The sequence below is a fragment of the Heterodontus francisci genome, chromosome 40 (genome assembly GCF_036365525.1).
Source record: "Heterodontus francisci isolate sHetFra1 chromosome 40, sHetFra1.hap1, whole genome shotgun sequence".
Classification (NCBI taxonomy): domain Eukaryota; kingdom Metazoa; phylum Chordata; class Chondrichthyes; order Heterodontiformes; family Heterodontidae; genus Heterodontus; species Heterodontus francisci.
The window spans coordinates 9,536,777-9,555,130 of record NC_090410.1 but is presented as its reverse complement, the minus strand read 5'-3'; the positions used below and the strand labels follow the sequence as shown (position 1 = coordinate 9,555,130).

Below are 18,354 nucleotides of genomic sequence, written 5' to 3'. Positions count from 1 at the left end.
GGAAAATTTTTAACAAATCATTTTAGTTTGAATGGAGCATAAATACTGGCATGGACTGGTTAGGCTGTTTCTGTGCTACATAATCTATGTAATCTTACTGGTCTGCTCTGGGCCTGGCTGCTATTCCCAGCAGGTTTCACCTACTAGGAAAGCCACCACTGCTGTCTTGCTCCAGCCTCAGCTTACAATGGCATATTGAGCTCCCATTGCCATAATCGGAGCCCAATTTGCATATTTAAAGAGAACTCGACCAGTTTCAGGCAGGTGTCCTTGCTGCCTGTAATTATAGTCGGTCAGATCAGGGCAGGATAAGAGTGGATAAGTCCTTGGTCTATTTTAACTGCCCAATGCCAACGGGGCAAGTTAAAATCAAATTCTTTGTTTCTTTCTCATAGAATAATGAATAATAATTCATGCATTGCTGTTTCAGTGGAATGTTTCTGAATTATATATTCAGATTATTCTATATCTGATCAATAAAGTCTGCTTTCCAGTTGAGAAACTTTTCACATTCCTTTACCTTTGACCTTCTCGGGCCATCTTAACTTCCTGTTGCAATGTTGAGAACAGTGCAGATGTAGACTTTAAACTTCCTTATCTTGTACATTGTGAAAACACATTTAAAGAAGATTAATCTGTTTCACTGGTGACACCCATTAATTTCAAACTTGAACTCCGTCTGTACCTGGCACCCAAGTATTCAAGTGCAAAATGTGTCATGCAGGAATCCTTATTGTGTGTTTAATTATCAAATTTGGTGAAAGGCCAAGGCCCATACTGTCTGGCATCACCAAGGTTACGAAGAGTCAAAAGGTAGAGGTTACAAATGAGTAGTTAAGTCCAAGCTTTGGTTTTGATTATAGGAAGCAGAGAAAGCTGAGAGGTAAGGAATTCCACAATTTTCATATTCTGGGAAAGAATAGTACTGTCGACCTGTGCACGAGAGCCAGCCACTCCTTTAGATAAGCTGTTTCGGTACAGCTAAAGCACTGGGATCTCCCCAACAATATGGAAGATTGCGCAGATATGTCCTGTCTACAAAAACAGGATAAATCTAACTCAGCCAATTACCACCTTTTACCATCATTGGTAAAATGATGGAAGGAGTCAAAAATAGTTCCATCAAGCAATGCCTACTCACCAATAATCTGTTGCTCCTTTCAGGTTCCATCAGAACCATTTGGCTCCAAACTTCGTCACAGCCTTGATCCAGACATGGATACAAGAGCTGAATGCCAGAGGAGAGGTGAGGCTAGCTTCCCTCAACATCGAGGCAGCATTTGACTGGATATGGCGGTGAGAAAGCCTAGCAAAATTGAAGTCTGCTGGAGTCATACCTGATAGAAAGTAAGATAGTTGTCAAGGGCTAGCCATCACAGCCCTAGGACATCACCCCATAGGAGTTCTTTTTGGAAGTGCCCTCAGCGCAACCTTCTTCAGCTGATCCATTAATGACTTTCTCTCGATCATAAGTTCAGGAATGGGGTTATTCACTGACAATTCCACAATCATCAGTTCTATTTACATCTAATAATGAGGTAGCACATGCCAGCCTGCAACAGGACCTGGATAATATGACAAGTAGCAAGTAACATTCACACCACATAAGTGCCAGATGGCAATGATTTCAAACAAGAGAAAATCTAGACACTTCCCTATGATCTTTAATGACATCACCATCACTGAATCCTCCACCATCCACATGCTGGGGGTTACCATTGACCAAAAGCTAAACTAGACCTGCCATATTAACACCATAGTTACAAGAATAGGACAGCGGCTGGGTACTTGGCAATGAATGAATCACCTCCTAACCCCTCAAAACCTTGCCCGCATCAGAACTTTTTTTAATTCGCTAGAATAGACAGAACAGTAAATCTTGATACCAACACAGTCAAGATTCAGGCAGAAGGAGGAGCGTATAGGATGATTGCTTAGGGGGAACAAGAGAAATGTTCAGAGGTGTACTATAATAATAGAAATAGATGAGCAAAAGATCTGCATTTCTTTGTATCCTGTCCAGTGTATGGAGAATTGCTGGAGGAGCCTTCTCACAGTGCACACATGCATATCTAGCATGTCCACTTGATGGTAGAGCCACATACTTCTTTTCAATGTGAGAAATCCTTCTTAATTTTCCTTTATTGCATGATCCAGGCCACTTCAGAATCCAATTCTACCACAATTTCAGAGGCCAGCTTGAAGGAATGGTGTCGACCAATTGTCAACACCGTAACCTCCATCCCACTTTTTGAAAACCAATTTAAGAGGCATATTGCTCATTTATAGAAACCATTTAACTTTGGGTGGCTACTTTACAATTCTCATTTATTGGAAATGTTCTATTTGAGTAGATTCAGCACAACCTCCTGCTGTTTGTATATATCAAACTCAGCTCAATGGAACAGTTTTACTCCTATTTATCCAATGAAAACCCATTGGACATGGTTTGAAGATATTAGTGGTTAGATGTTTTCCCCACTTGCATGTGCTAGTGCATATACTTTCTAACTGCTTTCCTTCAACAGCAATGAGGATTTTAATGGGCCATAAAGACCAAAAATGTTCCAGGCTTGATCCCTGGTCTGTGCTGTTATGGTTAATCTCATACAGGAGAGCAGTGGATGTTGTTCCATTTCATCTCAGCACTCCCGGATGAGGGGCTAGAAGAGTCTATTAGCTTTCCTATGCTTGATTGCAATCCAGTGATTTCACTAGAAACTGTGAGAGTGATATCAGGTGCAGATAGGATCAGACCCATTGTGATGCATTTAAGATTGAATAGCCGAATTCCATTCTGCCTAGGTGCTCACATGGGCACTTGGGCAGAGTACCAGAGAATCAGTGGTGTATAGTCTAGAAAGCCAGTTGGTGAAGGATAATACTGAAGCCATTCTTTACTCAGTCTAACATTTATTTACAGAGTGAAACATTACAAGCATACACCTAATGCAACTATTCCACAGTTTCAGTAAGTGTCTCTTTATATGTGCTCAAGTGGAACCCCAATTAATGCCTACCACCTGCATACAATTAAACACAATTGATATGCAATTAACAACTGGCACCTATGCAATGAGACCCCAGAATGTGTTGGCAGCTGCTGAAGAGGAGGAGGGGGAAATAAAATGAATTTAAAGGTACAATAGGATGGTGAGAGATGGTTTACTTGTCACATTGATACTCCCTATAAGAGGTTGCTACTATATTTTCCCATGCGCAACTAACTCGATCAAAAAGATTATACCACAGCCAGTTTATCAGTTTACTTTTCTCTCTTCAGATCCGTTTCATCCTTATTCAGAACCGTGCCGGGAAAACCCGCTTGGCTAAGTGGTATATGCAGTTTGACGATGATGAAAAACAGAAACTCATTGAGGAGGTTCATGCTGTGGTGACCGTCCGTGATGCCAAACACACCAATTTTGTGGAGGTACTGTATGGCTGCAGGATTTTTGAGACTGCTATAGTCAGGTTATTATAGATATTATGGTTCTCCATCTATAACTGTAAAGTTTATGTTTTGCGTGTGTACATTCTCTCACTACCTCCCACACAACACTTTCAAGACAAATGTTATCAAATACATGCACATTGGCACTCAAACATATTGCATCCTACAACTGCTGTCAGTACATCTGGACTAAGAAGAGAATTTAAAAAAAATACGTCAGCTTCACCCAATCCTGGCAGACTCTTGTTACCAAAAATGTATAAATATTGGATAAGGAGAGAATCAGGCTCATTTGTGATGCCCCTCACAGTTGAAACATAAAATATGGGCACTTGGTCAAGTGATTATTTTTCTCCTATCATCTCTGGTGGGTACTCCCTATGAAGTAGTGCTCAACATTATTAAGTGCCTTGGGGAGGGGTGGTCAGAGAAGAAACTGGAATATAAAGAGATGCACTATTTGCTTGAGTTGAGTGGGGGTGGTGAAGATGGTGGGAGCAGTTGTTTACTTATTTTCCAACAAGCCAAGTTCCTGGTTTCAACCGTACAGTTGGAGGCCTGAATCCCCAACATGAAAGGAAACAAAAATATTCACAGATTGTTCACGATTGCATCGGGTCTGTAGGTTAGCAGGACTTTAAAAAAAACTTGCATTTCTATAGTGCCTTTCACAACTTCAAGACATTCTAAAGTTCTTTACAGCCTGAGAAATCATTTTGAAGTGTAGTCACTGTTGTATGAAACATGATCGCCAACTTTGTATAAAGGATAATCTGCACACCTTATTGGTATTGGATGATGCATCATGACTTAGGTGGCAAAAGAAGAGAAATATTAATTCATACAGGCCAACACACTCTGACATTTTGGTAACCAGCATATTGAGGGTAATGTGCAAACTGTGAATATTATTGCTGGAGGACAGATTGAGATTCATAGCCATAGAGTTTGTGACTTGTGTAGGTTTTATCCAAAAAAAATCAAGTTACACATTAATTATGTCTCTTCAGAGTCAAACCAGTATAACTCAGTGTCACTGCTTTGAAGCACTACCTACCAAGACTACATTTGTGCAGATGTTACTGTTTATGGGGTGATTCTTCTGTTAGTTCTGCCAGATGTTGTTCCCCCACTTTAAACACAAACTATCCACCTTGACTGTGGTGTTTGGACACCTATTTCAACTATAAATGTATAAAGGAATCAGCTTTGAGAATCTTAAAATAAAGCTGGAGTTAAAGTTCCCTTAAGTAGTGCATGTTGAACCAGACTGCAGATCGCTGCTAAGTATCTAAAATCTCTCCACTGGCATAAATCATAAATGTAATGCTCTTTCGCTGGATGTTGGCTTCAGCCTTGAACACTCATTTCTTTTTCAATTTGCTCCACTTCTGCAGATGTCCCATTTGTTATTTTCCACATGCAAGCCATGACAGGTTATTCAATCAAGGTGGGCAGCTGTTCTCGCCCAATGTCAACATGTGTGCCCTCTCCAGCAGGGGGTCACTGGTAACAATCCAGAGCAGGACATTCAGCTCCCCAGCTCTGCAGGCTCTCAAACCAATTGTAGCACCCCAGCTGAGATCCACCAATCTATCACAGACTGAGGATTGAACCTTCTGGTATTGTTTTCTTTGCACCAGCTTACCAACTGAAGGGGGGAAGAAACTCAGCCATTCAGTTGACAAATTGAGCATTTAACGGGAAGATCACTGATTCAGCTACCTGATATGTAATGAGTTAATTCATCTCCACCAGTCCGACAGTTGGTGTGCTACAATTAACATTCCAGCTTTTATTTTAGGATTCTCAAAGCTGATGCCGTGACATATTTATAATCGAAGCAAGTGTCCAAAGGCCCCTGCCAAGACTGATCATTTGTCATTAAAAGTGGGTGCTAACATCTGGCAAGAGTCAACAGAAGAATCACCCCTCAGACGATAGATAACATCTGCACAAAAATAGCTTTGGTAGGTAGTGGGTAGTGCTTCATGGCAGTGACTCTCATGTATTAACAATGCTGATTTGACTCTGGTGAGACATACCTAATGTGTGACTTGATTGCCTTTGAGTCATTAGTTTCACACACTGCTCCAATTAGCCCTTTGCTGCGTTACTGTTAGTTCACTGTTTTGTTTACTCTGTAGGTGTTAGATGAGTCGTATTAGTCCTCTGAGTACTGACAGATTTTTTTAATAAGCACACACTGCATGGCTTGTAGTGCTGTAGTGAGCTCAACATGGCACCAGTGGAGCAGTGGGACTCGAATTCTTTCTGAAAAATACTTCTGTTTTCTCCCCTCTTCTGAAGGCACTGATTTATGCTGAGGCACTAGCAGCCTGCAGATATGTGGCTATTCCTCACCTGAGTGTAACCGGTGAGTAGTGGTGGACAGCATACTCATCACAGATGAGAAAGAAATAGCCTTTCTGTTCTATGGAGCTGGATGCCACACAAGGTGGTACATTTACCCACCAAGCGAAGATTGTCCAAGCTTTTTGTCAGCAGGGGCCTTCCATAGTTGCATACCATGGAGTTTCGGATTCTGAAATAAAATTTTAATTCATGTTCCCATTAAGTTGCATATATCTCAAATTGCTGATAATAACAGATTTCAGTGTTCTGATGTAGGATGTGTCCATCAAAAAGGAACAGCACTAATAACAGCCTTACACAAATCTCCAGACCCATAAATTCAAATGTCTTTATATCAGGGTCATGTACAGGCTGGCAGCACCACTGTATGAAGCTATCAGTGTATTTTGATGGTTTAGTAAACAGTATTGCAGTTTTCAATTTCAGACCTGACACAACAAATGATAGAATTGTATAGCAATAGTACTGAGTGTTAATGCAGCAATCTGCAGAGCCTCGAAAGGTTCAATCCTCATTCTGTTCATTTCTCAATTTGAGCCATTCCAGTGTAGAAGCCCTGAGCTGAAACCATGGAGCACCAACCTGCAAAAAGGATGGAAAATCTGAGTGGCCAATGTGCCTGGACTGTGGCTTATGCCAACTTAGGAGGGTATTGGCGGGCTCCTGGAATATCCTGTCAACAGCACAGTTGATGAAGCCAAGTCCTCTGAGGATGGGCAATAATTGATCAGAAAAAGAACTACAGTAAAAGACTGCAGAACTCAAAAGGTCAGGCAAGGTGAAAAATATGCATGGTACGTTAAAAAGAGCGTAGATTAGCTTTCCCTCTCTTCATCCTAATGTTAACTTGGTTTCAAAAATAGTTTGATTTGGTTTAGAAAAATGATTCGTAAGTGCTAAACATTTCTATATAAATCAGTGTCTCCATTGCAGTAACCAATACATAAATTATCTCACTGCACTGAATCGCTGTTTTATCAACAAATCTTTCCTTACTAAGAACTCAAGGGGTATGCTTGCATGCGTGGCAATCACAAACCTGGCTCAAGTGACCTTTGGTTCTGTGTAAGCATTAACAGTGAATTTGAGCTATCTGTGCAAATGTGAGGATGACACAGCAGGGCCCAGTCATGTCCTTGCCTGGCTTCCACAGGCACCCATCCAGTAGGTTTGTCTGTATAGCATGTGAGAGTGGAAGTCCTGGCTAATTTTTCTTCCCCTGCCCTGGACATCTTTACATTGGAGGTGCTGTGGTTAGTTGTAGCTCCCTTACTGTTGCCCAGCTGAGATTCACAGCTACTGAGCAGATTGAAACCTAACCTGCAGTGATCCTGTCTTTATAGCTCAGAGACTTTAGCCTTAATCCGTCAAGACAACCAATCGACAGCATGTTGTAAAACCCATGGTACTGGAGTTGTCATGCTTTTTCCAAACTGTGAAGCCCTCGATCTTTCATCCCTTTCAACAAGCTTTTAAAACTGCAGCTCAGTGTTACCTAGGTACTACTTCATGAATTACCTTGACCTTGGCTCATCCCCAAGGTTTCTGTTTGCACAGAGGAAACAGTCATGTTGCTCATGATTTGATGACTTAAGTGCTCATCTCCCTTGTAAGTTGCGTTGTTAAATCAATAATAAAAACTGTGCTGGGTGCATTTCCTCAAAGATAACTAAAACATGAAAAGAATGTAAGAATGTTTCTGTAAAAACACTTAACTTAAATATTTAAAGTCCCTGGCCTGTGTCTTAATTGAAGTCCCAGTCCATGTGTGTTCATCACAAAAATTGCATCACATTTGGCACAAATTATCACACGAAAGTGGAGAATGCTGTTGTCGTACATTACCAAACCAGTGTAGTGAAGCTCCATATTTGATCATAAGCAGGCTGTGCTGGTCATTAAAAGCACAGTGTTCAAGATAATAAAAGCAAAAACTGTGAATGCTGGAAGTTAGAAATAAAAGTGTCAGGTTACAGAGGTGGGGAGGTGGGGTGGGGTGTTGTTGGTATCTAGAAGAGAAAGACGGGACAACAGTTTGAATAGAGAGCTGCACCAGAATTACCCAGTTTGATCGTTGGAATGTGTGTTATTAATGTTAATATCAAGTTTTGGCAAGGGGCAAAGGGTCTTTTTCTCTCCCCTTGTTTTCCAGCAGAAAACCTTTCAACTTGAACCTTGTAGGGAGGGAGGCGTTCTCGCTCGCGCTCAATTTTGTGCTACACTGTGTATCCTCATACCTCTTCAGAGTATACACATACCTCATGTCTCACTACTCTCTACTACTGCAGCCCCAGTCTCCCATCTCTGCTCAGATCCTCGCCAGCTCCTCTGCCCACCCTCCACAATCAGTGACGGAGCTTTGGTAACTTTTTCCCATGTTATGGAACTCCTTCCCAAAGACCATCCATCTTGCGACATCTCACTGCCTTCAAAAGCCTCCGTAAGACGTGCATATTTGATTGTGCTTTTGACCACTTCTGCTAGCTTCCTCCAACTCCTGTTGTGGTCTGATTCCAGATGTGAAGTACTCTCAGACATTTGCGACATTAAAGATGTTTTTATAAATGTTAATTGTTGTTAAATGGCAAGTAATCCTGCAAGAACAGCTTTGCGGCCCATAGCCAGTATGGTGACTTACAGACAGGTTTGTCTCATTGTTGCTTGCTGTTACTGCCACTGCCTTCAACTCTTGACCTGGGTGTTTTTTTTCCCTCCTATCCTTTTCCACATGCGTGATCGTTTAGCCAATCAACACAGAGCTTTGACAGACTCCATGTCTGCCATTATCATATGACTGAGCGAAGAGAATAGAGTGAGGAACGGAGCATGGTTAATGCCAAGGCAGGGACTTGGCACTGATAGACTGTTAATGAGTCGTGAAAGAAATATTAATGCTATTTAGACCCCAGAAACTGATTCAGCAAAAGGAATTGCTGCAGATGGGAAGAAATGCCAGGGATGATGGGCGTGACCTGGTTTTCCTGTCACCTAGTATTGTGATCCATGAAACAAGAATCAGAAGTAGAAAACTCAGCTTGACAAACTTGACTAAACTTCTAAAATAATTCATTGGCTGCGAAACACTTTGGGACATCCTGAGGTTGTGAAAGGTGCTATATAAATGTAATTATTTCTTTAAAAAAAATATAAACACGAGTCTAATTTTCTAGAAGCCAATGCATGCAGCAAATGTAGGTTCGGCTTTTCTTTCCTTTACAAAGCAGATGAAGTAACTAAATGTAGAGTCAGGAAAAAAAAGCGCCATAAGTAAATAAGTGGATGGCAGAGCACTGCAGCCGATAGCTCAATGGAGAAGTGCACGATCTGGTGCAATACTGAGCCATGCAGACTCTCGTAGTCAGTTCCCTCTATTTGATTTTACCCAGGACAGCAGTTGGGACACTGTAGTTCGCCTCATTATCTCGACTAAAGAGAAGAAAAGAAAATCAGTTGATATTCTCTCTCCTGATTGATTTTCAAAAGTGCACCAATCAAAAGATTGACCAGTTTGAGTCTCCACTTGAGGGAAGCAAATGTACTCTTCCGGTACCTGCTCCTTACTCCCCCCCCCACCCCCCGCCTTCTGTGCACAACACCTCACTTCTCCTACACACCTTCACCTAAAATGTTCCATTACAAATCAGACACTAACCAAAGAGTAAATTGCAAGGATGAGTGTGAATCAAATTACTCCTGAACAGAGCACGGTATTGCATCAATACTCTGCTCCACTGCCCTGCCATCCACTTATTTATTTATCTTGCTTTATTTTCTTTCCTGACTCTTCATTTAATCACTTCATTTGCTTCGTAAAGGAAAGACGAGCCGGACCTAGATTTGCTCTATGTGTTGGCTTCTAGAAAATTAGACTTGTGTTTAATTTTTTTTTTAAAGAAATAATTACATTTCACAACCTCAGGATGTCCCAAAGTGTTTTACAGCCAATGAATTATTTTACAAGTGTAGTCAAGGTTATAATGTCATAGGTAAATAAGGGAGGAAAAACCTTGGTACATTTAAATTTTCAGTTGATAGAAGTTACCAGAATGAGCTGTGCAGTTACTTTTAAACGAGCTGCAAACTGCCTGCTTTCATCCAGTCCCTGGGCAGGAACCTTAAGATTTGTGTTGACTGAGAATTTAAAACAATCAAACATGCTTCCCTCAATATCTTTAGCTGGTTGTGGGATAAATGGTGGCCAGGACACTGGGAGAAATGCCCCAGTGCATCACACAGTATCGTGGGTTCTTCTACGTCCACCTGACAGGGCAGACGCGGTCTCACTTTAACGTCTTATCTGAAAGATAGCACCTCTGAGTGCAGCACTCGCTCAGTACTGCATTGAACTGCTAGACTAGATGATGTGCCCAAATCTCTGGTGTGGCGCTTGAACCTATGATCTTCTGACTCAGATGTGAGAGTGCTTCCACTGACCCCAGGCTGATGTCTATGGTTCCATAGATGCCAACTGTCTTCCAGTACTTGCCCAGGTGACCATTCTTGTGTGAGATGGCACTGTGACTGTTAGCAGGCTACTTAAAAGGGGGGTGGAAGTTGGAAGAATGCATCAGGATCACATTTAACCTGACCTGAACTTCACACTCTACGCACATGTACGTGGATTAAACTGGGAAAAGTAGCTGTGGTACTGGGTATGAGGTGGCTGTAGTAGAATGAGTGACCAGGGTAACTTCATCTAGAGGCTAGGACCAATATTAAGTCGTGGAGTTAAAGGATTGTGGGCACATTGGGAGAGAAATTTGGGGACAATGGAGGTAGAAGCAAGAAAGCCTTAAAGTTGCAGAGTGGCATGGCTGGGGTGGGGATAAAGTCAGATACCTGCTAAATGAGGAGGCAAGTGAATTATATAGGTTGCAGAAGAAAGGACAAACTCTGTTTTACTGCCTTTTTTGGGTCATAACATCCAGTGGTTCACTGTCCTGCAGGCAGCAGAACCTGCCACTCCTGCCTGGTCTGGTCTGGTCTGCATGTGACCCTAGTTCAAACTCTGTGGTTGACTCATTGCCCTCTGAATTGGCCTGAGGATTTGAACTCTCAACCTCTGGATTGCTCGTCCAGTAGTGTAACTACTATGCGACTGGGAGATTATCATAACTTTGATTTAGGATTAAAAATGACCTTTTTTTTAAAAAAAGCTATTATTGGTAATACACATTTTGTCCAAGACTTCGAATATATGAAGCTTTAATTTATTTACTGCCAACAGAACCACTTCACCAGCAATCAAAATTATTTCATACGTTCTTGTGTTCCCTTTGCAGTTTCGAAACTTCAAGATTATTTATCGGCGTTATGCTGGACTTTACTTCTGTATTTGTGTGGATGTCAATGACAATAATCTGGTCTACCTGGAGGCTATCCACAATTTTGTGGAGGTAAGCGGCAACTGTAGCTGGAAAATATTGACGTTGCCTCTAATGTCCAATGTTTTTAATTTTGACTCTAAACCGTACATGGCAGTCTTTTTTGTAAAGCCTTTCATGCCAAGTTATTTTTGTGGCTCACCGAAAGATTACCTATTTTAAAGCAAAAGAAAGCTGTGTATTGAGCTATCAAGATCAGGAAGGTCATTGGAGGGAATCCGTGAGTTAGCTGATCTGAGCTGGAGCATAATTAGGAGCCCTACAATTAGCCTCAGCACCCTAGACCTGGGGAAAGCAGATGGAGCGGCAGAGCCAAGTTTCCTGTCCCTTGTTGCCTACTTTGAAGTGTATATGTATTGGACGCAAATGATATTGATGTCAATTGTAATGCCTTCCACAAGCGAACAATGTCGAGGCTTGTACGTAAAGAATGGCCACTTGGATGAGATGCCAAAGGGTGACAGCTGTGGCAGGAAATCTGTGCAAACTGAATTTGTGCAGACGCAGTCCAATTTCCTAGGAAGTCTGTAATTGTTTGCTTCCTCCCTTTTAGTGAGGAGAGTTAACGGTGATTGTGTTGTCTCTCCAGTAATGGAAAGGGATGTCACCAGGGTTTTGCTTTAGACTGGAGTCTGCAAGACATCAGTTGTATAAATGAGCCATTGATGGTAAGCTGTATGGGCTAATTAAGTGACCACGGAGTGTTTTAATCTGAGGAGCAAAAACTTTTCTCATCTTAAAGGCCTCCATATTCTTCACCAAAGATGCTGACTTCTTCTGGGGTTGTTTTCCCAAAGATGCCGGTACTTCACACAGTGACCATTCTTCGTTTCATGTTTTGGTGTTGGTAGACAATTCAACCACTGTGGGTAATCTTGATGCTGTCACATTTTGCAGTGTGGTTCAGTTGGCTAGCAATTAGGAGCAGAAACCCTGCCATTTTTTTCCCTCCCTAGCTCAGAGAGGGCCAATTGCATTCACTCAGCTGGTGCCCGAGCTGAGATCATAGCACAGACCCTAAAGATTTGAACCAGGGATCTCCTGTGCTGCATTAATCTACATTGGGTGTCGAGAGTGCCAAAGGAATTTTTAAACACAACAAAAGCCATTTGTAAGATGTTGCAACTTGAAATAAGTCTGTAGCCCCTAACCTCTGGGTTTGCTATGACTTGGGGAACAGAAACCCGTGCTCTGAAACGTTGTCGAGGTGAAAGTTCTGAAAATGTTCATACCAAGTCTTCATGTTTCTTGTAAAAGCTCGTCAATTTACTGGCGTCGAAAACAAATATAGTCTTGGCAATTAGAAGGCAGTGGATAATTGCAGCACAGTGCATAGATGTAATTCAGTCTCCGTTTAAAGGTCATATATTTTGTAGTTATTTTTATTATAAAGTTCTTTTTAAAATGGTAACTTAATTTGTCACTGTAATTACACCCTCCTGCCAGCAGTGACAGTGCAGCACCTCCAATGGCGGGAGAGTGCATTTACAGTGGCAATTTAGCATAGACAGTTTCCATTGTAAATGTGGATGTAGGAATTGATGAGGGAAAAAGTCGAGTGAAATTTTGTGCAGATGTAAATTTCTATTTTGTAGTTAGAGAAAACCAGGTAAAGCTGACAAGTGTATGAAAGATGATGGTGTAAATTCATCAATAACAAAAGAAAATGCTGGAAGTACTCAGCAGGTCTGGCAGCATCAGTGGAGAGAGAAACAGTCACCATTTCAGGCTGATGATCTTTCAGCAGAAGTAAATTCCTCAATTCATCATTTACTTCAGTAGTCGTTAGGTGATACTCAGCTTGGCATTTAAAAGATTGTAGGTGGAAAGGAAGACTGGGGAAAGTAAGGAGTGTTAAGTGTAGGCAGCAGTGTGATGGGTCCTGATTTCAATGTTGGGAGGCAGAAACGTGTGAAAGACAGCAGTATTTGAAGTGTAGGAGGAATGGGAGAGAAACATTCAAACACCAAAGGAATATCAGTAAAACATCCAAGAGAGACTGGGGGTGAGAGAAGGATTGCTGGTCAGACAAGCTGTTGGTTAAGTGCTGCCTGGAAACATGAAGGGTGCTGGGAGAACCTCCCAGATATTGGAGAAGTCTTCAAATCTTGGACTTCAAATGTTGAGTGCCTAATGATGTCTGCCGACCAGTTCCACTGAAATGTGAGATAATGTGCAGGACCTATTTGTGCTGTTCACAGGGAAATCAACCACTCTAGGACATCATACCTTCCGAGTGCCTGTGCTTCCTTGTCCTGATCTATCGGTTTTTTTTTAAAGAGTAACCACTGTTGGTGGTCTTTGTCTGATATAAAATTGAATTGCCCCAACTCAAGCAGAATCCCATGCCAAAAAAAAAGGTATGAGTAACGAATTTGGAACTTCGTTTTGACTGTTGTCTTAATCTTACTGCAGGTTTTGAATGAATATTTCCATAATGTCTGTGAATTAGATCTCGTCTTCAACTTCTACAAGGTAAGTTATTGTGCTGCTTGATGGTTTCTATTCATCCCCAAACCCCGTTCAGTGTTTTCTCCTGTGACCAATCCACTGTGAAAGTAGCTGCTATGAATGAGAAAAAGTCTTAACTTCAGCTATTTTAATTTTCCCCTCCTTCTCTGTGGGGAAAGTGCTTAGCTTTGTTCAATGTGGATCAGAGCAAGGATTGAACCTTGGATCTGCTTTGTCTATGAATAAATTATCAGCGTTTGCTGACGCAGGTGGTACAGTACCAACACATGCACAAATGCAGCCTCATCCACTGAAACGTCACTGTGACGACTCAGGCAGCTGCCAGTAATAAAGATGGCGCTGCTCAATTTGTCACAAAAAGCAAACGCAGCCTTAAACCCAAATACCCTCAGTGACTGTGATTGCCGCCTCCATCCTACCCCAGCAGTACCCACTCCCTCCTGCCATTGCCGCTTCTCTTTGCCGCTCCCTCCCACGCCCATCTGCTCCCCACTTCACCCCCCTTGGCCACTCACTCCCTGCCTTGTCGCTTCCTTCCCTCAGCCATTCGCTCCAACCCTTGCCACTTGCCTACCTCAGCCACTTGCTCCCCGCTTCCCCTCCTTCCCCTGGCCGCTCGCTCCAGTCCCTGCCGCTTCCCTCTCCTTGGTCACTCGCTCCCGAATCGCCCATCACCCCTCGGCCACTGGTTCCCTGCTTTGCTGCTTTGGCGGCTCGTTCCCCGCCCCCTCTTCAGGCAGTGCGGTAGGGAGTGAACAGCCGAAGGGGGAAGCAGTGAGGCGGGGGGGGGGAGGGGGGGAGGGTGAGTGCAGGAGTGAGTGGCCGAGGGGGTGAAGCGGCGAAGCCTGGAGAGAGTGGTTGAGGAAAGGCAGCGTGAGGCGGGATGGAGCAGGAAGTTGAAAGCCACGATTGAAGCGGGGATAGCGGGAGGGAGCGGGGTACTGTTCGGAGGAAGGGAGCCGGCAATCGCGGCTTTTGAGGGTGATACATCATTGCGTGGTGACGTCAGCACATGCGTGCATTCATACTGGCAAGCTGGCAAATATTTGCACGCACTGATGACAATAGCGATCGCTTTGCGCATGCTCTGCGTTGTCAGGAGTCACTTTGTAAATTTCCCACAGTGAGTTAGTATGGAGGCTTCAGAAAGGTGCTTCACAGTGCCACTTAGTCAGCAGAGCATGCTGCTGCACCATGACAGTTGACATAGCAAAATTGGGAAATGTTGACATCACAACATTGACAAAGGTGTGACCGAAAACTGTGTCGACAAGTAATAAGATTTGAGAGCAGGAAATGTATGTCCTACGCAAGATTTTGAGTAAATAAATATCAATCTGCTGGATAAACCTGTTTAACCTGTTTATTGTCATGCTTCTTTTAAATATATGTTAGATGTATGTTGTGATTTGTTGATACTAATAACAGACAGGAAAAGCCCCATTTAACCAATGCACTTTAATGTTGTGCCAATATGTTTCTTGTTTGATACTCTAATTCATCCCCTCAAATTATTCTCATTGCTACCAGGCATGCCTGTAACCAGCAGCATTTCATGCCAGCGTTACACAGCTCAAAATATTTCCTCCAAATCCAACTCAAGTTTGGAAGAACATCATCTATAATTAATTTGCTGCTTGATTTTTTTGAAACAAATTTCATTCACCTTCCTATATCCTTTACTGAATTCTTCGTGAAACATTAAATCTTGAATGAAGCTAGTTTGATGAGTAACATAATGGTATCCCAGAAGGTTCAATTTGCTGTACTCATGTCACAGTTTTACCATTTATCACTGATGCAAGCCTTAGAAATGCTGTCCAACCCTTTGTTTGAGCAAGGCTAAAGAATTTCCAGCCGTTAAATCTTCCTAAAACCAGGCAGGGTCGGTGGGGCAGGGTGGGGGTGAACAGGGAACATTATCAGAAAACTGAGCTCTCCAGCCTACATTGATATTTCTGCTTGACCTAATCTGTTAAAATGAAGAACTATGTTGTTCATAGCTTTAACAGTCCAATATTTTGTAGAAAATTGCTGCTTTCATTGAGTAGTTGTCTCACGCGGTGTGATATTAAATCACCTGCAGCACAAGGAGCCTGGGTTAGTTGACCTAATCTTAGTTAGCTGATACCAGAAGTGGGAATACAGCAGTTTGCTTCAACATATCTAGGTACTAAGGGAAGAAAATGACCAGGATACATAGAGAACCTATGACTTGAGAAGACGTTTCCACTGGCAGCCAAGACCAGAACTAAGAGCCATAAATATAAGATAGTCACTAATAAATCCAGTAGGAAAGTCAGGAGAAACTACTGCTTCTTCTCCCAGAGAGTGGTTAGAACGTAGAACTCACCACCACATGGAGTAGTTGAAGAGAATGGCATAGATATATCTAAGAGGAAGCTAGATAAGCACATGAGGAAGAAAGGACTAGAAGGATATGCTGATGGAGTTAAATGAAGAGGGCTGTGAGGAGGCTTGTGAAGAGCATAACCCTTGACATGGACCTTTTGGGGCAAATGGCCTGTTTCTGTGCTGTAAATACTTTGTAAATCCAAAAATTAATGCAAAGGGCTGAAAATACATGGCAGGTCGGTAACCTTCCAGGGAATAGACTGTCTGTCTGATAGACACAGCAACATTATGATTTATGAGAAGTTTCCTTTCAGTTCTATTGAAAAGACTTGTGTGGACCTGTTGGGCAGAATGGACCATTTCTGTGCTGCAAATAATTTTCAATACTTGGTAAGGATGTCTGCTCCTTACCCAGTGGCCCATGATGGAAAGTGTGCTAGCGATGTGAATATTTCTATGTACTGATGCACCTACTGTCTCTTTGCTGTGCTTGCAGGTGTACACAGTGGTGGATGAGATGTTCCTAGCAGGAGAGATCAGGGAGACGAGCCAGACCAAGGTGTTAAAGCAGCTCCTCATGCTACAGTCCTTGGAGTAAAAACTTTGGTCCCAAGCCAAGAGGATGTTTCAGCAGAAGCAGTCTCCTCCAGCTCCATTGGTGAAAGTGTGTGTGCATGTGTATTTGTACGTGTGTGTGTGTGTGAGAAAAAGAGGAATGAATGAAACATACAGGGAACAGTGAATGTTAACCCAATTACTGCAGGAGAATGACCATTTAAGCTGTCAAACCCCACTGAAACATCCTGTAATGCTTCAACATCTCTGTCATGACTTAATCTGATTGTAAAGGGACTCTTGTGCCTCTGGTTATCTGTCTGTTGATTAAACAGTATCCACATAAAGCTGTCAAATTAGCCCCAGCACTAGGCAAATAGTTATTTCAGAGCAAGCCAATCTGATTTTGTTGAGAGAGTGCATGTAAAATCACAGGGCAATACCGTTAAAGTGATCTGAACCCAAGATTGAGTGATCATCAGAGCAACCTCATGCAAACCAAGCCAGTGATGCCACTAGAAGTTTAGATAAAAGCAACGTTAGGCATGTGAAATGTTCATATTGTGTTCATTGGCACAACTGTACATTTCGCCCTTCCTGCAGAGAGCTATGTACAGTAGCATCAGAAATATTGTTGGTGGGACCAAATTTGAGACGAGTATCAAGCAACACATTTAAAGCATTTTGTTTTGTGTGCCCCTTGATGCCAACATGCTAGATAAGACTGCCAGTGACAATGCTGCAAGGCCTTCTTACCAATTGCGCTGCTGTTTGCCTTCAGTTTAGTTTTAAAGAAGCCAAGTTATCTGGCTCCAGGATCATTGTTACTTTGGGATGGTGTCCATCTAAATTTATTGCTCTGACTGGAAGTGTTGTTTTAATTAGGTCTGTTGAAGCTAAATAGTGGAGCACTATTCCACATGTAATCTGCATTTCGCAGTGCTCCTTGCTCCCAGGGACCAAAATGTAAGTTGCTTTGTACAAAGGAAGAGGGAACTATTCGTGTGGCATTTATTCTTGAGTTACTGATTCAGAAATTTTTGAGGATGAAGGATTTCCACAGTAACATCTGGATGCCATTTCTTTCAACAGGAAAGCATAATGGAAGCTGTCAAGCAAATCACCAGTCAAATAGCCAGAATTCAGTAACCGTATTAGTCGTTTACAGAGAACAGTATTTTCTTTATAATTTTTATCACATAAGTGTCTGGTTATTTTTTTTTTTCCAAGTAGAAAATGCAATTTGTGATAATTGAAGCTTGTAATAAAACTGCCTCCAGGAATGTGTGGAGAATATCGTAGAAACATTTTACTTTGTTCCATTGTCCAGGTCTCTGAACAATAGTGACACTACTGACTGACCTTGTTCCACAATTGTTAATTAGCAACAAAACTTCTGGATTTATAAATTTCCAACGCTCTGGAAAGCCACCTAGCTTATCTGACTTAAAGAATAAATATGAATGTCGACTGAATACCGAGGGTTGTTAGTCACTGTTCGGTTTGTTTGCAGGGCTATAGGTCTGTGATTGGCACAGACCTGCACTTGGGATAAAGCAAAGTGCTTCCCAGATGGTAATTTTTCAGAAAAAAATTGCATCGCCCTCTTTTTTTTTGTGCATGTGTGAATGAAGTACTTGTGTATGGAAAATCATGGTTTCACTTAGGCAATATGTTTGTAATCGTCAATAGATTTGTGCTGTGTGGAGGCAGTGACTTGTCACAATAATTGCAAGAAGTGTTCCTTCTGCATTTGCA

At 42.1% G+C, this 18,354-nt stretch overlaps 1 protein-coding gene across 2 annotated transcripts in view; it reads left to right on the top strand.

Moving 5' to 3' along the window:
- Window positions 1–18,071, top strand: part of ap2s1 (adaptor related protein complex 2 subunit sigma 1) — a 36,711-nt gene extending 18,640 nt beyond the window's left edge. Inside the window, exons 1-5 of one of the 2 annotated variants that reach the window (XM_068019020.1) lie at window positions 1,276–1,296; window positions 3,284–3,433; window positions 11,113–11,226; window positions 13,630–13,689; window positions 16,538–18,071. In XM_068019020.1, coding sequence (XP_067875121.1) covers window positions 1,291–1,296; window positions 3,284–3,433; window positions 11,113–11,226; window positions 13,630–13,689; window positions 16,538–16,639 — 432 coding nt within the window. In that variant the 5' untranslated portion in view covers window positions 1,276–1,290 and the 3' untranslated portion in view covers window positions 16,640–18,071. Of the gene's footprint in view, window positions 1–1,275; window positions 1,297–3,283; window positions 3,434–11,112; window positions 11,227–13,629; window positions 13,690–16,537 lie in introns of those variants that run through there. The other variant, XM_068019021.1, reaches the window with a different exon arrangement.
- Window positions 18,072–18,354: the final 283 nt, after the last annotated feature.